Source organism: Lissotriton vulgaris, chromosome 10, assembly GCF_964263255.1.
Source record: "Lissotriton vulgaris chromosome 10, aLisVul1.2, whole genome shotgun sequence".
Taxonomy (NCBI): Eukaryota; Metazoa; Chordata; class Amphibia; order Caudata; family Salamandridae; genus Lissotriton; species Lissotriton vulgaris.
Genome location: NC_141698.1, coordinates 858,071,231 through 858,089,844, shown reverse-complemented (window position 1 = coordinate 858,089,844; position 18,614 = coordinate 858,071,231). Strand labels below are relative to the sequence as shown.

At 41.7% G+C, this 18,614-nt stretch overlaps 1 protein-coding gene across 2 annotated transcripts in view; it reads left to right on the top strand.

Moving 5' to 3' along the window:
• LOC147688907 (peroxisomal carnitine O-octanoyltransferase-like) overlaps positions 1-18,614 on the top strand; it is a 633,161-nt gene that overhangs the window by 482,984 nt on the left and 131,563 nt on the right. For both annotated transcript variants that reach the window (XM_086941804.1, XM_086941803.1), the window contains exons 12-13: positions 4,448-4,578; positions 7,962-8,085. In XM_086941804.1, coding sequence (XP_086797930.1) covers positions 4,448-4,578; positions 7,962-8,085 — 255 coding nt within the window. The remainder of the gene's footprint in view (positions 1-4,447; positions 4,579-7,961; positions 8,086-18,614) is intronic.

The window sequence follows — 18,614 nt, the reverse complement described above, 5'->3', positions numbered from 1 at the left end:
GAGCGTTCTGATCTGTGCTAATATCAAAGAAAACAAATAAGATCTACTCGATCGTTGATCCCTTTGGGATCTTGTGTCTGTAACTTTCTAATCCAGTGGATTTCTCTCTGTAATAATGTCTTGGTGAGACTCTTCCCGGGTGTTGGGGTGACCATTTCAAGTATCTGGAATTTTAACTGGGCAATGGTATGTCTATTCTTATCCCAATGTACTGCCAAACTGCTGTTTACATTTTTGTTACGGATAGTACTCTTATGTTCTGAAATTCGTGTTTTTATTTTTCTCTCTGTTTTCCCCACGTATAACAATCCGCACGGACATTTGATGACATATATCACGTTCATCGAATTGCAGTCTGCATTGATCTTAATGGGGATGGTTTCCCCAGTGTGTGGGTGTTTCACTGTGTCAGTTACTATCACATTGTTACAATGGGTGCAGTTTTGGCATTTTTTCATTCCTTTGAAGTTTCCTGGAGTTTTCATGGTATTAAATTTTAGTAATTCTTTGATGTTGCGAGACCTTTTATAGGCGAAGATTGGTTTGTGTGTAAACAACTCCTTGAAGTCTGTCTCATTACTTAACAATTCCCAATGGCGATTAATACTCTTCTTAATGTCTTGCGAACAAGTTGAATATTTAGACACGAAAACCTGACGGTGTGTTTGATCTCTGGTTTTTTTGAGCAACAAAGTTTCTCTTGGTAATTTGTCAACCTTTTCCTTAGCTGTCTGCAATACAGTGACTGGGTACTTTTTTGATACATATTTGGTGTAAATGGTGTTTAGGTTCGTCTGAAGGGTCTCCTCCTGAGAACATATTCTTTTGGCTCTTAACATTAAAGAAAATGGCAAGTTATCAATCAGATTCTTGGAGTGAAAACTATTATATGCAAGAGCAGTATTTTTATCTGTGGCCTTGTGGTATACCTCAGTTTCCAAAGTATCATCACTCAATTTTACTAATACATCCAAGTATGGGATGGCCTTGTTGTCAATGATATGCGTGAATTGGATATTCTCATCATGTGAGTTCAATTCTGATATCTTTTGTTCCAGCAATGTCTTGGAGTTCTGCCAAATTTAAAAAATGTCGTCAATATAACGACAATAGATCACTGTGTTGTCAGTCCAGTCTCTGTCAGTTATCATGAATTGGTCTTCAAACCTTGCCATATATGTATTCGCATAGGCGGGGGCCCCAGAAAAGCCCATTGAGGTACCTTTGTTTTGCAGATAATATGCATTGTTCCATTTGAAATAGCTATGGTGAAGGCTGAAATGCAAAAGTTCCAATAGAAAGACTTTGCTCACAGGCAAATTCTCTTGTTTCAACAAAGCCCATTCAACTGCCTCTATTCCTGCGGTGTGCGGAATAGAGGTGTAAAGGGCTTTGACATCCAAAGTGCATAGTAACATCCCTGGTTTGATGACAACTTTTGTGAGTTTTTGTAGGAAATGTGTTGTGTTTTTAGTGTAGGAGTACCACGCCTGTACAAAAGGTTGCAAAAATTGGTCAATATACTGCCCCAGAGGCTCGAAAATGGTGCCACATCCGGTAACAATTGGACGAAATGGTGGGTTGGAAAGATGTTTATGGACTTTAGGCAGCATGTAGAGACCTGGCTGTTTTGGAAATGGAACTGTGAGAAATTGTCTTGTTTTTGTGTTAATCCATTTCATCTCCTCAGCTACATCCAAGATTTTCCCAAGTGTTTCTCTCAATTCCTTAATGGGATCTTTATCCAGTTTCAAATAAGTATGAATGTCAGATATATGTTCATTGACTCTGGTCTCATAAAATGTCTGATCCATCACCACTATTGCACCGCCTTTATCGGCTTGTTGGATATGTATCTTGGGATTTTCTGAAAGTTCTTTTAGTTTATCCCTCTCATATTTGGATAGATTCCGGTGACATTTTTTGTTGGTTTTAATGTCTTTCAAGTCTTTCAACACAAGATTCTCAAAAGCATCCAAAATCTTGTGTGATGTCGGTGCCTGGAAGGTGGATTTAGGTCTAAACTCTAAAAACTCTGGTGGATCTGACTCTATTCCTTGGTCTGGAAGATTGGAAAAGAAATATCTTAGACGCAAAATTCTCATGAACCTGAAGAAATCAATTTCAATTTCAAGTGGGTTTGTTTGATAAGTCAGTACAAAATTCAATCCTTTATTGAGAACTTTGGTCTGTTGTACTGTAAGATTCTGTGTAGAGATGTTAATCACTAGGTTAGTCGGGTACTCCTCAGGTTGGGTTTTGTTACCTCCTTTGCCTCTCCTGGTTTTCCTTTGGTTTTTCCCGGTGGTTGGGTGGTCTCCGCGTCCTGGGCGGAAAAAGACGTTTTGGAAGAGGCAGCTCCTTCGCTGTCTGTTGCATTTGATACACTTGGTGCTGTTGTTACTATTGTTGGAGGTGCCCTGTTAGTATTGGTGTCTCCTTCTGTCGCTACACTTTCTTGGGAAGACGTGTTAGGTGTGCGTTTTATGAAGGTTCTCCTTTGGGCGTACACTTCCGCCCACGTGTACACCTCATTCAACTTATAATCAAGTGTATCTCGCTTATATTTCCTAAGTTTACCCTCTTGAATCTCTTTGGAATGTTTCTCCATCCTCGCGTTCATTTCTTCCAAGAATTTAGACCAATCTTGAGAATCCATTCTGGCTTGTAAGTCTGATTCAATAAGTGTTATCTCATCTGTAATTTCCTTGATTACTACTGCTAGTTCCTCTAGTAGTAAAAGGATCAAATCCAAAGAACATTTGTTCAGCACTGCATACCAGCGGTCCATAAAATCTTTTTTCATATGGAAACGGAAAAGCATGGGTTTAATGGGCATTCTGAGACCTCTTGGAATCCTCTTTGCGCGGTGATATTGCACAAGAGTGGACGCATGGAGGCGCTGGTTCAATTGTCTCTTTGTCAAAAATTCCAACTGTTTCAGTTGCTGTGACAGGCTACTCCCCTGCACGTTGAAGGACCTTACATCATGGATCAGGGAATATATTTCCGATGCTTGTTCATTAGTATATGCTAAAATATTAGCTCGATTATCCGTCAGACTAGTTATGGCATCAAACGACATTCTTTTTTATATAGGTGGGTGCTCAATCCATGTGGACAGGGTACAAAACAACAGTTAGTGATGGGAAAGGCACTCCTTGGTTTGAATACTAATACTCAAAATTAATCTCTTAAACACAATCTGCTACGCGTGCTGCAGAAGGAGATGCTGTGTCCAAATTGCATCAATTAAATAAACATACAAAAAAATCAAGCGTAGCCGCTTGCCCTCTGCGCACTGTTGCGATTCCACTATAGGAAATTGCTTACTACATTCATCAAATTATAACACATATTTGACACGTTATGTACGAAAAACACTACAAATTTTCTGTGTTATCAACTTCATATCTTTACTAACATGTCTTGTTTATCCACGTGATATACACTTTATGTACATAAACACCATCGGTACATGAATTATTTAAAAAAACTTTCTTTCAACATAAATGTTTGTTTTACAACAAGATACTGGTAATTTTTCCCTGCCCAATGCATTTCGGGCCACCCGGCCCTTCGTCAGGGGCGGTACCTAAAAAACTGAAAAATGGATTCTATCACTCAAATGTGTATGGTTCTTCAAAAAATGCATAGTTCATAGCATGTCAACATATACGTTAGTTGTAGTCCCTAACTATTAATTAAGAAAAAAACCTCCGAATTTAATCAAAATAATCAATGTATCATACTCACTTAAAACCAAGAGAGTAATGTGAAAGAACAGTCGTGTTCAAGTCTGTCAGTGTAGAGGAATTTAATCCGTCGCTCTATAAAAGAAATGTTCTGCCTAAATTTTTTGTATAACATTATCTTAACAAAAACAAAAGACAAACGTTCGACCATCACAACTTACTGAACGCGTGTAGACACCGGGAGAAGGTACAATCCTAATGTATACGACTTGGCTAACTTTTCGAGGCTAATCACACGAGAGCTGTTAGTTGCTTCACCGCGACCGGAGAGTCCGCTAGGGGAAACCACCTAAAAACAAACAGGCGCAAACTGTAATCAACAATAGTATCCCTATGTCAGGCACTTTAGATAGACCCATGATACTATTATGTCCGAAAAACATCAGGACAATTCCAAAATGAGTAGAAAATGCAGGACACACCTCATTAAAGGCTGCTGCTGGCGTATACATTAGGATTGTACCTTCTCTATACACGTTTAGATCTTTTTTAATGAGTACTGTGGGAACAGGGAGATTACCTCGAAAGTCAGATGTATGTGTTACCTGGTTTCAATTCATGAAGCCAAAACTAGCAATGAAGCAACAGAACCACATGGTAATACGCTGCATGTATTGTGGTGACCAGATTAAAAGTAATAATCGGATATGCCATTTTTTATGATTCTAGTAATTTGTATTTTATATTACTAGGCAGCTGACTTGCAGCTGATTGCTTACGCATTCACATCTTTTGGCAAAGCTCATGTCAAGCCGAAGAAAATGCATCCTGATGTATTTGTGCAACTTGCTCTTCAGTTGGCCTTTTTCAAGCTTTATGGACGGTAAGATATTTGTGTTTGGTAATACACAAGTCGCTCCTTTTCCACTATGGATCATTTATTCTATTTGATGGCTTTTTAGCTTCACTTTTTAGCTTGGCTTTTTAGCTTCAAGGAACAACACTTTGTGTTGTTCCTTGAACATTCCTCCTGCAGTTTGTAGATGTACACAGAGGGTGACTTTGATTGACTAATTAATTGTGTGAGGAAAGAGAAGTGTGGGGACTCCTTATGAAACATACGGTTTGTAGAATGCAGCGTATTAATGAACAACAGGGTTGTTATAACTCCTTGTACACCCAGACCAGTGCTTGGTTAAGTTTATAACTTGAAAAGTTACAGATACATGCCATTTTCGATAATTGAAAAGTATGGAAAGGTTATGTACTTTCTTACTAAGTTCTGGAAAGTCGAATTGAAGTATCAAGAACCAAGTAAAATTTGAGACTGGTTATTGGCCTTGCTTGTTGCAATAAATCAGGTTCTAACTCAGTAAGTTACCTGGTGTGATAGAGCAGTGCCCTTTACCATCAGACCAGCTGAGGCAGCAATAGGAAGGTAGACCAGAGTAAGGATGCGATGGGAAAACATCAGGGGCCAGATGTATGACCCATCAATTTGCGATTCGCAAAAAACGCGATGTATAACAGTGTCTCCTACACTGTTTGCGATACCCAATGGGGTCGCAAATTGCATGCCCCATGAATAATGATGAGGCTGTCGCAATTTGCGACCCCATTGGGATTGGCTAGCACTCTCAGGGATGGTGGCCTGACCACCATGTCTGGGACTGCTTTTAAATAAAGCAGTCTTTTTTTTTATGCAGCCCGTTTTCCTGAAAGGAAAACGGGATGCATTTAAAAAGAAAAATGAAACTTTTTAGTTTCATTTTTTTAAGGGCAGCTACTGGTCCCTGGGACCGTTGCATGCTCTTAAAAATATTTTCTCACATACTCACAAGGGGAAACAGGGGACCCTTTCCCGTTTGGGGGTGGGTTACCACCTACTTGAAGTAGGTGGTAAACTTCGAGTGTTTTGCGACTGTAAATGTGGTCGCAAATCAGCATGTTGGCTTGTTGACTCACTAATAGGAAGGGACGCCCCTTCCTAATAGCGGGAGTCACAAATGCTATTTTGCGAGTCAGTGACAGGCAAAATAGCATTCAATTACCCTTTTTTGCGGTCGCAAACGGGAGGATCTCGCATTTGTGGCCACAAAGAAGGGTTGAACATCTGGCCCCAAATTCTTTAAATCGCTTTCATTTAAATGATTTATCTCTGGTAATGTGCTAAGCACGACTCTTGAAGCCTCTTTAATGAATACTATTACTAACCATCTGAGAGCCAGGATGGCTTCAGTATGTTGTTTTGAAGAGCTGCCCTCATGTCCAGCACCCAGTGCTGTCGTCTGGGTGATCTGCAAGATTGCGAGGCCACTGGAGTAGAGAGGGAAAGGATGGTGCACTGGAGGGCAGGTTTCATAAGGCTGTGTCATGCTCGGGCCAAGGATGGAGAACTGCTGAGAAAGCTAGCCTTTCCTGCCTCTTTCTGAAGGTGTCAAGAATTCAAATACATGGCCAGAGGGAAATGGGGAAGGAGACAAAAAGGCAGAGGAAAGCTTTCTAGAATGCTGCATGGTAAAGCATACTTGGCATGGACTGGTCTGACAGCAGTCTCGGGCAACAGATGGAATAAGTTCTGAATAAGGTGGAAGTTAATAAGAATGTACCAAAGAGGAGTTGTCGCAGGTAGGAAGGGTCCTTTATCAGAGGGAGAAGCTTACCCTGATCCAGGGCGGTGTTGGCAGTAATAAGACCAGACGCCGACCATTATTCCAACACTGATTCCCAGGACAGAAATCTCCACTACAGCAATAGACGGGTATTGGGTCGAAAACACATTTACATATTTATAGATCTTTATATAGTTAAGGTAGCACCCCAGAAGGGGAATTGTGAGCCTGTCCGGTACTGAAATTTGGGAACTAACAAAGGTGGTAGGCCGCAAGTTTGAATGTAAAAACTGAGCCAAAGCGGTAAGCAGTTACAGCCACACAATTTTGCCGGACAAAGAAATATGGGTGTCTTGTGGCAGATTATTGATTCTAGTACCTTTAATCCGTATGTAAACCTCTGGTCCAGGAAGTTCCAACCACCATAGTGGTCAACAGTCTTGTGTCTCTTACGTGCCGTGTCCTAGTCTTTCACCATCTGAGTCCCTTCCCTTTCTAAATCTATGATTCTGTGAGTAAAGAGAGAAGCGATCTGGTGCCATTGTGATTGCGTCCCAAGAGTTTGAGAAGATCTTAAAGTGTGTAATGTTATCTGTGAGCCTTTCCCAACTTGCTCCTGACCTGAACTCCTGACAAGCTGCCCGACAGAGTTAAAGACAGAAGCTGTTTCTTTTCCACTGCTCTACAGCCCTATGGAAATCTGTACATCACACAGTACATCAGTGATGCAGTGGTAACATCATTGGGTTGATCTTCCTGGTGGGAGCTTGGACTAACCTGGGAGGAAGATATTCTTAGGACCACAGGATGTGAGATGAGGCCCTTTGCACCCCTGAGAACTGTGGCATAGCCATAGCTGCAGCAGTATTAAAGATGTTGCTCGGGTGGCTCTGCGGAGCGAGATCATCGGAGGAGAGGGCTTTGTGGTTCCAGCAGGCCTTTTAGGGGTCTGGGACCAAGAGGTGCTTTTGAAGATCATAAGCCATGACTTGCTCCCTCTCACAGCGGCATATTCCTTGAGTGGATGTGGCGCTTTGTTGCGGTGTACATTCACAAGGAATGACAGGAGAGAGAAGATTGTAAAATGAGAGCGTTTGAGCAGCTTTTACAGCAAACAGGTAAAGCAGTACAACATTGGTGTCAAAGCAATTAAGGGCATGCTGTTGCCAGGGCTCAGGCTTGACTACAGAACCTGAGTAGTTAGTATTCCTGAGAGTGCCTAAGATCCATGCGCAAATGTTCTCAAACACTCTTACAGGGGAGGTAAGTGGGTTAAGTTCGATGAGCTTTGGGACTGACGTCAGAGGTGATGAGACAGGCAGTTAAAAATCCCTTCCAGCTACCGCAGATAATGGAAGATGCACGGAGAGCAGAATGTGTTTTTTAAATCCAGTGAACCAAAGGCTATTGTCTAGACTTGCAAATTATGGAAAGGGCATCCTTATGGTTCACAAAACTCCATAAACACAAATACACGGAGCAAATGACCTGTTGACACTTTTTCTGTCTGTATACAAGCTTCAGAAAATGGGATTCATGGCGTTTTGAAGTATTTGTTGTGCTTGACATGATTAGAGTGTGTCAAAAATTGCTTTGTTGTTTCTTTTTGGTAATGCGTTTTCTGAAACTGCAAATTCTTCTGTTCTTTTTGAAGCCCCGGTTGCTGTTATGAAACTATTACAACCAGGCTCTTCTACCACGGACGTACAGAAACACTGAGATCTTGCACCATGGAAGCTGTGGAGTGGTGTCAGTCCATGGTCAACCCGTCGTCCAGCGTAGGTGTTTTGAATATCCCTTGATTCTGATGTAGAGTCCATGTACTGTGCGGTGGACTCAGGCTTTGCAAGTCGGGCGGGAGGTGTCCCTCAGGCAGCACTAACATTCCCAGTTGCAAGGTGGACTGGGTGCAGGTACACACTTGGTAAATCCAAATTCACCTCCATGCACAGCTGGAAGCAGGAGGGAAGTGTGGAGGAAAATAGCCTCAGAAAAGGTGAAAATGTGAATTGGAGACAGTAATTCGAGGTCCCTCAAATGTTCCCTGATTCCAGGCTCAGTAACTTGTGAATCCCGGTAATTGTGTGGGAGGAGGAGTTTTATCTCTAAATAAAGTAGTCATAAATATTGCCTGACATAACTATTTGGCCCGAAATATGTTTTAGAAAAATATCATCCCATTAGGTGTAGATATTGCGTTTTTAACTCCAATGTGTAAAAAAAAAATGTAACACCGTTTAGAAAGCAATATTTATTTAGGACTACATTCTGACAACGGTATTCTGGTACTAAACCCTGGGAAGGGTTGCGAAAGGGAGTTAATGTCCGCAGTCGTTATATCCGGGCAGTGCCTGGCCCCTCTAATTATCAGACTTCTTGTAACGAGGCCCTCTGTGTGATGTGATTGTGAAGAGGCCCATTTTGTAATGTCATTGTGAAGTGTGGCACTAAATCATGAGTCGCACAAATCAAGTAGGGTATCTTTAGTCCTTTGGTCTTGTGGGAAACTGACATTAATTAAGACAACTACTGTGATGCGTCTATAATGTTTCGATGGACAGAATATCAACATCCTATCTCTACAAAGGTAAGTACAAAAATATCGAAACCAAAATATAGTAGTTTAAAATATTGTTGATTAAAGTATCTTTTTTTTAAATGTCTTAAAAATAATATAAAATTAAGCAAATAATAAATATAATTATTAAAAACATAATTAGAATTATTTGAAAAAGTTAAAATGATAATTAATAAATGTAATATTAAATAAATTGAACATATTTAAAAACATTCTATATATTAACTTAATAATATCAATAAATAATTATTTAATTTAATTATAAAATGTAAGAAACATAATCAAAATTATACATACATATATATACATATACATAAATCTGTATTATAAATATAAAAAACAAATATATATAATCCATTAAAATATTAAAATTAATATTTCTTTGTAAAAAATATTTTACACTACATTAACTATAACAGTAGGGAAAAAGTTGGATAGCGTAGGGGATAAAATTACTATTCCCACTCCAAAGATTGCAACAGTGGGGAAAGTGTTGGATAGCAAAGGGGAATGATTTACTATTCCCACTCCACGGAGTGTAACAATAGGGTAAGTGTTGGATAGCGGAGGGGTTAAAATTACTATTTCCACTCCAGAAATTGCAACAGTAGGGAAAGTGTTGGATAGAGGGCGGGTAAACATTACCTTTCCGACTCCAGTGAGTGCACCTGTAGGGAAAGTGTTGGATAACGGGTGGGTAAAAATTACTATTCCCACTCCAGCAAATGCAACAGTAGGGAAAGTGTTGGATAGCGGGTGGGTAACAATTACTATTCACGCTCAAGTGAGTGCAACAGTAGGGAAAGTGTTGGATAGCGGAAAGGTATACATTAATATTCCCACTCCAACAAGTGTAACAGTAGGGAAAGTGTTGGATAGTGGAGGGGTAAAATTTACTATTCCTACTCCAGTGAGAGCAACAGTATGTAAACTATTGGATAGTGGGTGGGTAAAAATTACTATTGCCACTCCATCAAACGCAACAGTAGGGAAAGTGTTGGATAACGGGTGGGTAAAAAATACTATTTCCACTCCAGTGAGTGCAACAGTAGGGAAAGTGTTGGATAGCAGAAAGGTATACATTAACATTCCCACACCAACAAGTGTAACAGTAGGGAAAGCGTTGGCTAGTGGAGGGGTAAAATATACTATTCCTCCTCCAGTGAGTGCAACAGTAGAGAAAGTGTTGTATAGTGGAGGGGAATAATTTACTATTCCCACTCAAGCAAGTGAAACAGTAGGGAAAGTGTTGGATAGCAGAGGGGAATAATTTAGTATTCCCACTCCAGAAAAATAATAAACATTAATTAACAAATACTTAAATAATAAAAAATAATTTACCTCTCACCAAATACCCCTATAAAGAACACCACCACTATTGTAAAACATGACATAAATAACTTGGTTGCTTAACAATTAATTAATGAACTAATAACAATAAACAATAAAAGTAAAAGCAATGAGTAATACATTAATTCATACTATTAACACTATAAAATAACAATAAATAAATATCATCTGAAAAAATAAAAAAATTATATTAATTTTTAACTACTTGCCACACTACTCCCTCTAAATACACAACTAATTGTTAGCAATTAATAACCAATTAATCATTAATAAATAACAAATTATTTACCACAATTTACAATATAAAATATAAAATACACAAATATTAATTCATAAAAAAATGTAATGAATGAATTATAATTTAATTACTTCCAACCCTACTCCCCTATAAACCCACAACCCACTCTTAAAAAACACCATTAACATATTTACCAATTAATTATTAATAATTAATAACCAATTAATAACCAATTAATAACTAATTAATAACGTTCCAACCAATTTGATAGACTCCAACAACTGATTTTCTTTGCAGAGTCAACCATACAGTCAAAAAGTGGTAGGAGAGGCAGCTGGGATCTAGTGTTCCTTAAAGAGGTGCTTTAACTCTTTCCTGTTTTCAGGATGAATAGGGATACTGGCTGTGATGGCTTTTTAAATGATGTAGCTGGATTTGAAGACAGTGCGTCAGTGGCTGAGATTTGCTGCAGCATGTAGGATGCCCTTAACAGGGCCTAATGTGGAGTCTGGGAAGCTACAGAGCAGTGCTTTACCACCATTACCCTAAAATCCAGTATTGTTTGTGAAGAAGTTGCAGTTTCTGAATTGGGGGTATTCATCTTTTTTTTCCATCCCTATTCCCTACTCGGTTTTTGCCCTCAAGTAAAATCATGATTATCAGGTTTGGGATTCATCTAGGACTGACGCATACACATACATGTATACATTCACAGCATACTGGCTAGTGGAGCAGGTTTTACAACAACTAGAAGATACTTCTCTTCTCTTACTTCTCCCTGGTTAGAGTATCTAAATACCTTACAACCTATTGTTACGTCCTACTGGGTATTATGCTATATTACAAAACATTAGTTTAAGATTGTTGCTGTTCAACTGTAACACGTTTTACCATTTATTCTGTACGAGTAGTATTGCTGACGCTGCAGACATATCAGTTAAGTCATATTTTTTAAGTTTAAAAAGTAAAGGTGATTAAGTAGGAAAAACGGAAATAACAAACAGCAATTTCACAATATAATAACAATGTGCTGAAAAAATGTGAATAATAATAAGATAGAACAGGAAAATATTTGCAATTATATGTAGAAAACAGGATAAGGGGGAAGGGAGAAATAAAATAGAAATGGCAAAAATAAAAGCACGTCTTATGAAGGTATCATAATTTTGAAAAACAGTAGTGGAATTACATAAATCATAGAGTACATATTATCACAGAACCAAAAAAGCAAAACATATTACTATTAGAATGGAAGCTCTAATAAAAAAAAATGTATTCAAGGAGGTTTAGATACTTCATCAGTTAACTGTTGATGTATGAAAGTCTTTAAAACTGAGGAATCAAAAAAAAATGGCTACGGGAGAAAAAAAAGAATATTGTTTAATAATTAGAGACATTGGGACAGTATTCGCTGTATCTAGTATAAATGAGTAAAGGAGAATGGTATATGTCTATGAAAAAATAGAGTTAATTTGTTTCCAGGCTAGTTACCAAAATTGATAGGTGGTGGGACATTCAAATAAAATATGTTTAATATCAGAAATTGTCATGTGGATGATGTCATCAGTGATGTCATCAGTGATGTCATTTGAGATGTCATCAGTGATGTCATCAGTGATGTCACTGACCATGTCATGAATGATGTAATATGTGACGTCATCAGCAGTGGATTGCGGGCGCATGAGTTATAGTGAGTACAGCTAACTATAACGGAGGAATTTTAATGGTTTTGTACGAGTGAAATGTCCAGCTAACTATAACACTCCTGGAAACGTATGTTTTTTTTCAGTGCACTTCATGGTGCCTGTCATGTTGCGCATTGAAGTGCACAATGTGCATTTTTAGCATTGCGGCGGGCGGTGCTTTCAGCACCGCCCGCCGCAATGTAAAAAATGCGGGATGCGCCCGTCAGTGTGGTGGGCGAATCCTAATGGCCCCCACGGGACCGCCACCCTTATGGCGGGCGGTGCAGTTTTACGTCGGGTCCGCCCGCCATCCTAATGGGACCCTACGTATGTTTTACTATCTATATGAATCAATAAAGTGGTGTTTGTATACGTGTGTAGCTTAGTAAATGTAAGTATGATCAATTGTTTGCATAATTGAGTAGGATGACTGCATAAGTGAATAGTATGTGTGCTGGTGTGTAATGTCGATGTAGGTGTATAAGTATATTTAATAGTATTCTATTGATCTTTGTTAACGTGGATGAGTGAATTTATAGGTAAGTGTTTAGATGTGTGTGTAGATGTAGGAATCACTGAGTGGGTTTTTAGAAATTGGTATTGGTGTGTCAATGGTTTCAAATATGGTACTCCATTTTTTATAATGAGCGTTGAAAGGTTATACTAGTGTCTGATAAGATGTATCAGATTGCCACGTGGATGATGTCATCAGTGATGCCATCAGTGATGTCATATGAGATGTCATCAGTGATGTCACTGACCATGTCATGAATGATGTAATATGTGACATCATCAGCAGTGGATTGCGGGCGCGCAAATTATACTTAGTACAACTCACTATAACGTAGGAATTTCAATGGTTTTGTACAAGTGAACTGTCCAGCTAACTATAACACCCCTAAAACCTATTGTTTTTCAGTGAATTGCAAGTTTTTTTGAATGCTAATTCCTAACTATACCATGTCTGAAACCTATGTTTTTTTCTGTGAATTTCAACGTTTTGTAAATGACAATTTTTAAATGTATTAATTGTTATATTTATTTTCTTGATACTGATTTACTACATTTTTTTAAACTATTTATTTTTAGATATTTTATTTTTTAAATCACATTACAATTACATTATAATTACATTACAAAATATACTTTCTCAGAATGAATTACTTTAGTTTAAATACTTTGCAAATAGAAAATAGACTTTTAAGTACAGTAGTTACAGTTGTTGCAATGGGCAACTCAATTTCTAACAGAATACAACATTGAGCTCAATGTGAATTTCTAGTTAAATGCAATTAGTTACTTTATGGATTACTTTTCTAACCACAGGACTGGATCTTAGATTCAGTCCTGTGACATCTCCTGTAAACAGTTGAGTAAAAGTGTCTTGGTTACAGTAGTGATTTTTAAGGAATATTATTGTATTTTAAAAGTTGACACTTGGAAATATTTTCACATAGAATCACCAATGTTATTCTATGGGAGGAAATTCACTTAGCAGGTAAGTACTGTTATCGTTACTTTTTCTTACTCAGTGGTAGATCCTGGATCCAGCATTGGTGCAGCTCATGTAAACAGTTTCAAGAATGCGTTTAATCATACAGGCGATTTTTTAGGAATATTTCTAGTTTGTGAAAATAGATAGACACTTCGAAACTTTTCAGGTGAAAACCAGACAATGGATTCCTATGGAAGGAAATACAAGTTACTGGTAAGTACAGTTAGAATTATTTTTCCAGATCTGTACTGGGCTCAAACATGCAGCACTGAGGTCTCTCCTGATAACATGTGAGTAAATCAGAATTCGTAGTACATCCAGTAGGCGCCACAGAGCTGCGTAGCAGAGAGATGTAAAAAGGGGCACGGCCTGCACCACCTCTCTGCAATGCAGCACAGTGGCGCTTTCTAGAAGCACCTGGTGGGCTTCTTGGCCCCATGGTCCCTCAAGTTTGAAGTGAAATTTATTCCCCAACTTAAAGCATGCCACAGGGCGTGTTTGCACACATCACGTCAGACCTCGTCCCCTCCCTTCACCACTGTGTAAACGGGCCCTGTCACCGTTCTAAGTTGAGCAATTAAGTCCCCTTCAATCCTAAGGATCCCTAGGGTCAAACTAACCCACTAGGTACCTCCAGTAAGAGGCACAGATCTGAGTTGCAGAGAGGTGTAAAAAGGGGCGTAGCCTCTGAACATCTGTCAGCAACGCAGCTCCCTGGCACATACTGGAGAAACCTGTTGGGCTATTTGGCCCTCAGGGACCCTCAGTATTGAAAGAGAATTGATTCCCCAACTTAAAACGCACCACAGGGCGCGTTTGCACAGTGGTGAAGGAAGGGGTCATGGTCTGAGGTGATATGTCTGCAAACACGCCGTGTGGCGCGTTTTAAGTTAGAGAATTAATTCCTCCTCAACCCTGTGGGTCCTCGGGGCCAACTAGCCCAACAGGTGCCTCCAGTATGTGCCAGGTGGCTGCGTTGCAGAAAGGTGTTCAGAGGCTACGCCCCTTTTTACAACACTCTGCAACACAGCTCCGTGGCGCTTACTGGAGGTACCTGGTTGGCAAGTTGGCCCCCAGGGACCCTCAGTATTGACAAGGAATTAATTCCCCAACTTATGTTTGCACATATGAACTCAGGCTCCACCCCCTCTGTTCACCACTGTGCAAACACGCTCCGTGGTGCATTTTAAGTTGGGGGATTAACTCCCCTTGAATACTGAGGGTCCCTGGGATGCAACTAGCCCACCAGCTACCTCCAGTAAGCGCCACAGAGCTGCGTTGCAGAGAGGTGTAAAATGGGGCATGGCATCAGAACACCTCTCTGCAAGGCAGCCCCCTGGCACATACTGGAGGTACCTGGTGGGCTAGTTTTCAAGGGGCATTTGTTCCTCCTCTGCAATAAAGGGGCAATAAGGCGATCCCGTTTTTTCTAATATTTTTTTTTAAGAAGGGGGTTTGTGTAGCCCCCCTTCTATTTCTATTTTTTTTTACTGGGGACCCCATCCCCCAGGGCTTGCCCCCAATATTTTTATTTTTAGTTAAAATATTTGGAAGGGGGCCCTTGGCCTCCCTCCTGAGGCCATAGTCTGCCCCGGGGACCTCATCCCCCGGGGCATGGGCCTTTTTTTTTATTTTTTATTAGGAGGAGGGCGGCCCTGCCCCCCTCCTGTGGCCACGTAAGGCCCCGGGAACCCATCCCCCGGGGCCGGCCCTTTTTTAAAAAATGTTCCTTTTGGGGAGGGGGGAAGCATGGCCCCCTTCCCGGGCCACTACTAGGCCCGGGGACACCATCCCCCAGGGCTGACCCTCACCATTGGGGACCGTGGGGGGGTCCTTAATCCACCCACGGTCAAGCCGGCTCCCCGCCTCCTGCAGGAGCCGGCATTGCTTTTCCATATGGGGAGCAGCTAACATGCTGCTCCCGTTATGGAAAAGCAATCTGCTTTGCTTTATTGAAGCGAGAGCAGGTTTCCCTGCGCTCGCTTCAATAGCCGCGAGGCTCCCGCCCTGCCATTGAAAACAGCAGTGTCCCGGGGTGGGCACCCCGGAACACTACATGAGCCGGCCCTGGGGGGGTGGTCCCCAGGGTCATCGAGGGCTCCAGGAGTGGGTCCGTGTGGCCCCCCTCCCACATTCTTTAGAAGCCGGGGCTGGGGGGGGCCTCAGAGCCTCCCTTCTCAAATATTTTTAAGCCCCGGGGGTGGCCGTCCCCGGGGCTGGGGGGCCTCAGTGCACCCCACCAATTTCAAAATAGCCCTGGGGGAGTCGGTCCTCGGGGCTGCGGGCGGGGCCCCGCGAGCCCCCTGCATAAATTAAATTCGAGCCCGGGGGGTTGGCGGTCCCCAGAGCCGGGGAGGCCTGAGAGCCCCCCCACCCATTACAAAGTAGCCCCAGGGGTTGGCAGTCCCCGGGGCTGCGGGGGGACCCTATGAGCCCCCCGCATATATTAAATTGGAGCCCCAGGGAGTGGCGGTCCCCAGGGCTGGGGTGCCTCAGAGCCCCCGCAGCTAATATTTTAAAGCCCGGGGGGGTGGTGGTCCCCAGGGCTGGAGGGGCCTGACAGCCCCCCCACCCTTTTTAAACAAGCCCGGGGGTGGTGGTCCCCGGAGCTGCGGGGGGACCCCATGAGCCCCCCACATATATTAAGTTACAGCCCCGGGAGGTGGTGGTCCCCAGGGCAGTGTGGGGGGGATTGGGATTCCCTCCACACTATTGTTTTAAAAATGCTCCCAGGATTTGGCCCCCTGGGGGCAAATTAAAATATTTAGCATGGGAGACCACGTTTCTTTTTTTTTATTGGTAGGATGCGCGGATCCTACATGCATCCCACAATTAAAAAAAAAAAAAAAAAACTTTTTTGGGCCATGGGGGTTCTTGTGGGACCCCCTGAGCAGGCACAAGATGGCTGCCAACACTTCCTGGTTTGGAGTGTTGACAGCCAATTCAAATACAGCTCGTGCACGGCAGGGTGCACGTAGGCTTCACTTAGGGTACGTGGACCCTCCGAGCCCATAGATATATATGTACATTTAACTGTAATTTTCTCAGGAACTACTGAACGGTTTTACACCAAATAAGCAAAAGGCACGAGTCTGAACCAAGGACTACCTCTTTGCCAAATTTGGTGTAATTCCGTTCAGCAGTTCGGGCTGTAGCTGCGGCTAAAGATCCTGAGGGGAAATTGCATGGGGAAAACGCGTTTTGGGACCCCCTTTTTTCCTCAGTCCCCGCTTGATGAACCATCGTGAAACTTTCAGGATATGAGCGGACCGGAGCTGGCCAAAAGTTTGGAAAATGTCACGCAGATTCGTCAACCGGCACCAAAGTTATTCCAAATAGAATGTTGCGGATTTCCTATTGATAATAGGTCCTAACTATAACTAGGTTATAATATAAAAAAATGTTTATAAAAAAAAATATATATATATATATATATATATATATATATATATATATATATATATATATATATACAAGAACAGTAGTCTCTCACCATAAAACTACCAGGCAGGTAGCAACGAGGAAAAACCACACGAGTCCCAGTATTCTTTCGGCAAGTTTTATTAATAAGGAAAGTTCACCAAATCTGACGCGTTTCGGGCGTCCGCCCTTGGTCACAGACAGTGGCGGTTTCTCGTTGAGGGCGTCGGGGCTCCGCCCCCTTTACTTTAGCTGGCATTAACAATATAAAGGCAAAGAGTTTTGCCTTAAGAAAATCCACACAGCCACAGCCTTAACACAGATCACACATCATTAGTTTTTTTTTTCCAGGGCCGGGACTGCTGCACACTGCCTGCCACTCACTGTGTAAGATGGCACTGCAGTCTGCATTAACGCTGACGCTCAATGAGCAAAGTCTTCAGCATTTGCCGGCTGACGATCTCTCAGCCCTGAGGTCTGTGAGGTCATCAGCTCGCAAAGACATGGAGTTGCAGAGCAGTCTCCACCCCCTGATGCCGTTGGGATCAAATTTACCCTGGGCGTTTTGCAGTGAAGCCCTGTAATCCCGGGGCTTCACGTCAATCAGGGAGTGGAGAATATGGTCACCCCGCCCTTTCTCAACTCGTCACTGTGACGAGATGAGAAAGGGCGGGGTAGAGGCTGTAAACAGACGGAAAGCAGAGAAATCAAATCTGCGCAGACTTAAGGTGATTGCTTCCCGCGTTGCGCTTTGTGGGTGACACTTTTAAACTGCAGCACTTCACCCATGTGAAATCCAAAGCAGCCAGAAACAGACTTGTGGACCTAGCCTCGATCATGGGATGGCACGAGCACCAGCGTTTTCACATATTGTATCAGGCTGTAGGTTAGTGTTATTTTTAAAAAAAAAAGATTTTGTCTTGGTTTCGCTGCCTTTAAAAAAAAGATATTGTGGCCTTGCCTCACATCTACTACCTTCCCACATTCTCTTCTTCCTCGGCAGTCCGCAGATTACAACTCTCCCCCACCCCCCTCCCTCCCTCCCATCCTGCAGCAGATCTCTAGAACCGGCGGCGGCTACGGTCCAGGAAAACCCATTTTCAAAGAATTAAGTAAAGTCTCAAATAGGCTGTCCCGGGTAGGCCCGTTTTGTTTGACATTAGAATATTAGTGGGATTTGCTTCAGGTGGATTATCTGTGTGTAAATAGGGGTGGGCAGTAGCAATTTTCAAGGCCATTCTTCGCGCTTGGTAACATCTTGCTGTCAAATTAAGCCCCTTTTGCCTTTTAGAAATATTCACAAAGGCAGAGACTGTGGGGCATGTTACTGTGAGATTGGCACGAGCGTGTGCATCAGTGTATGTCTGTCTGTCTCTATTTCTCTGAGCAATACACCACCAATTTATTTATTTTTCATGCACGCACTTGCGAACTCTGATCATCAGATGGGCCTCAGATTTTCGGTTGTTGCCTAAACTACACAGGTATTCATGAAATAAGCAGCAAACAGAAAAAAACACGTTGTTTTTGCACCACAGCAA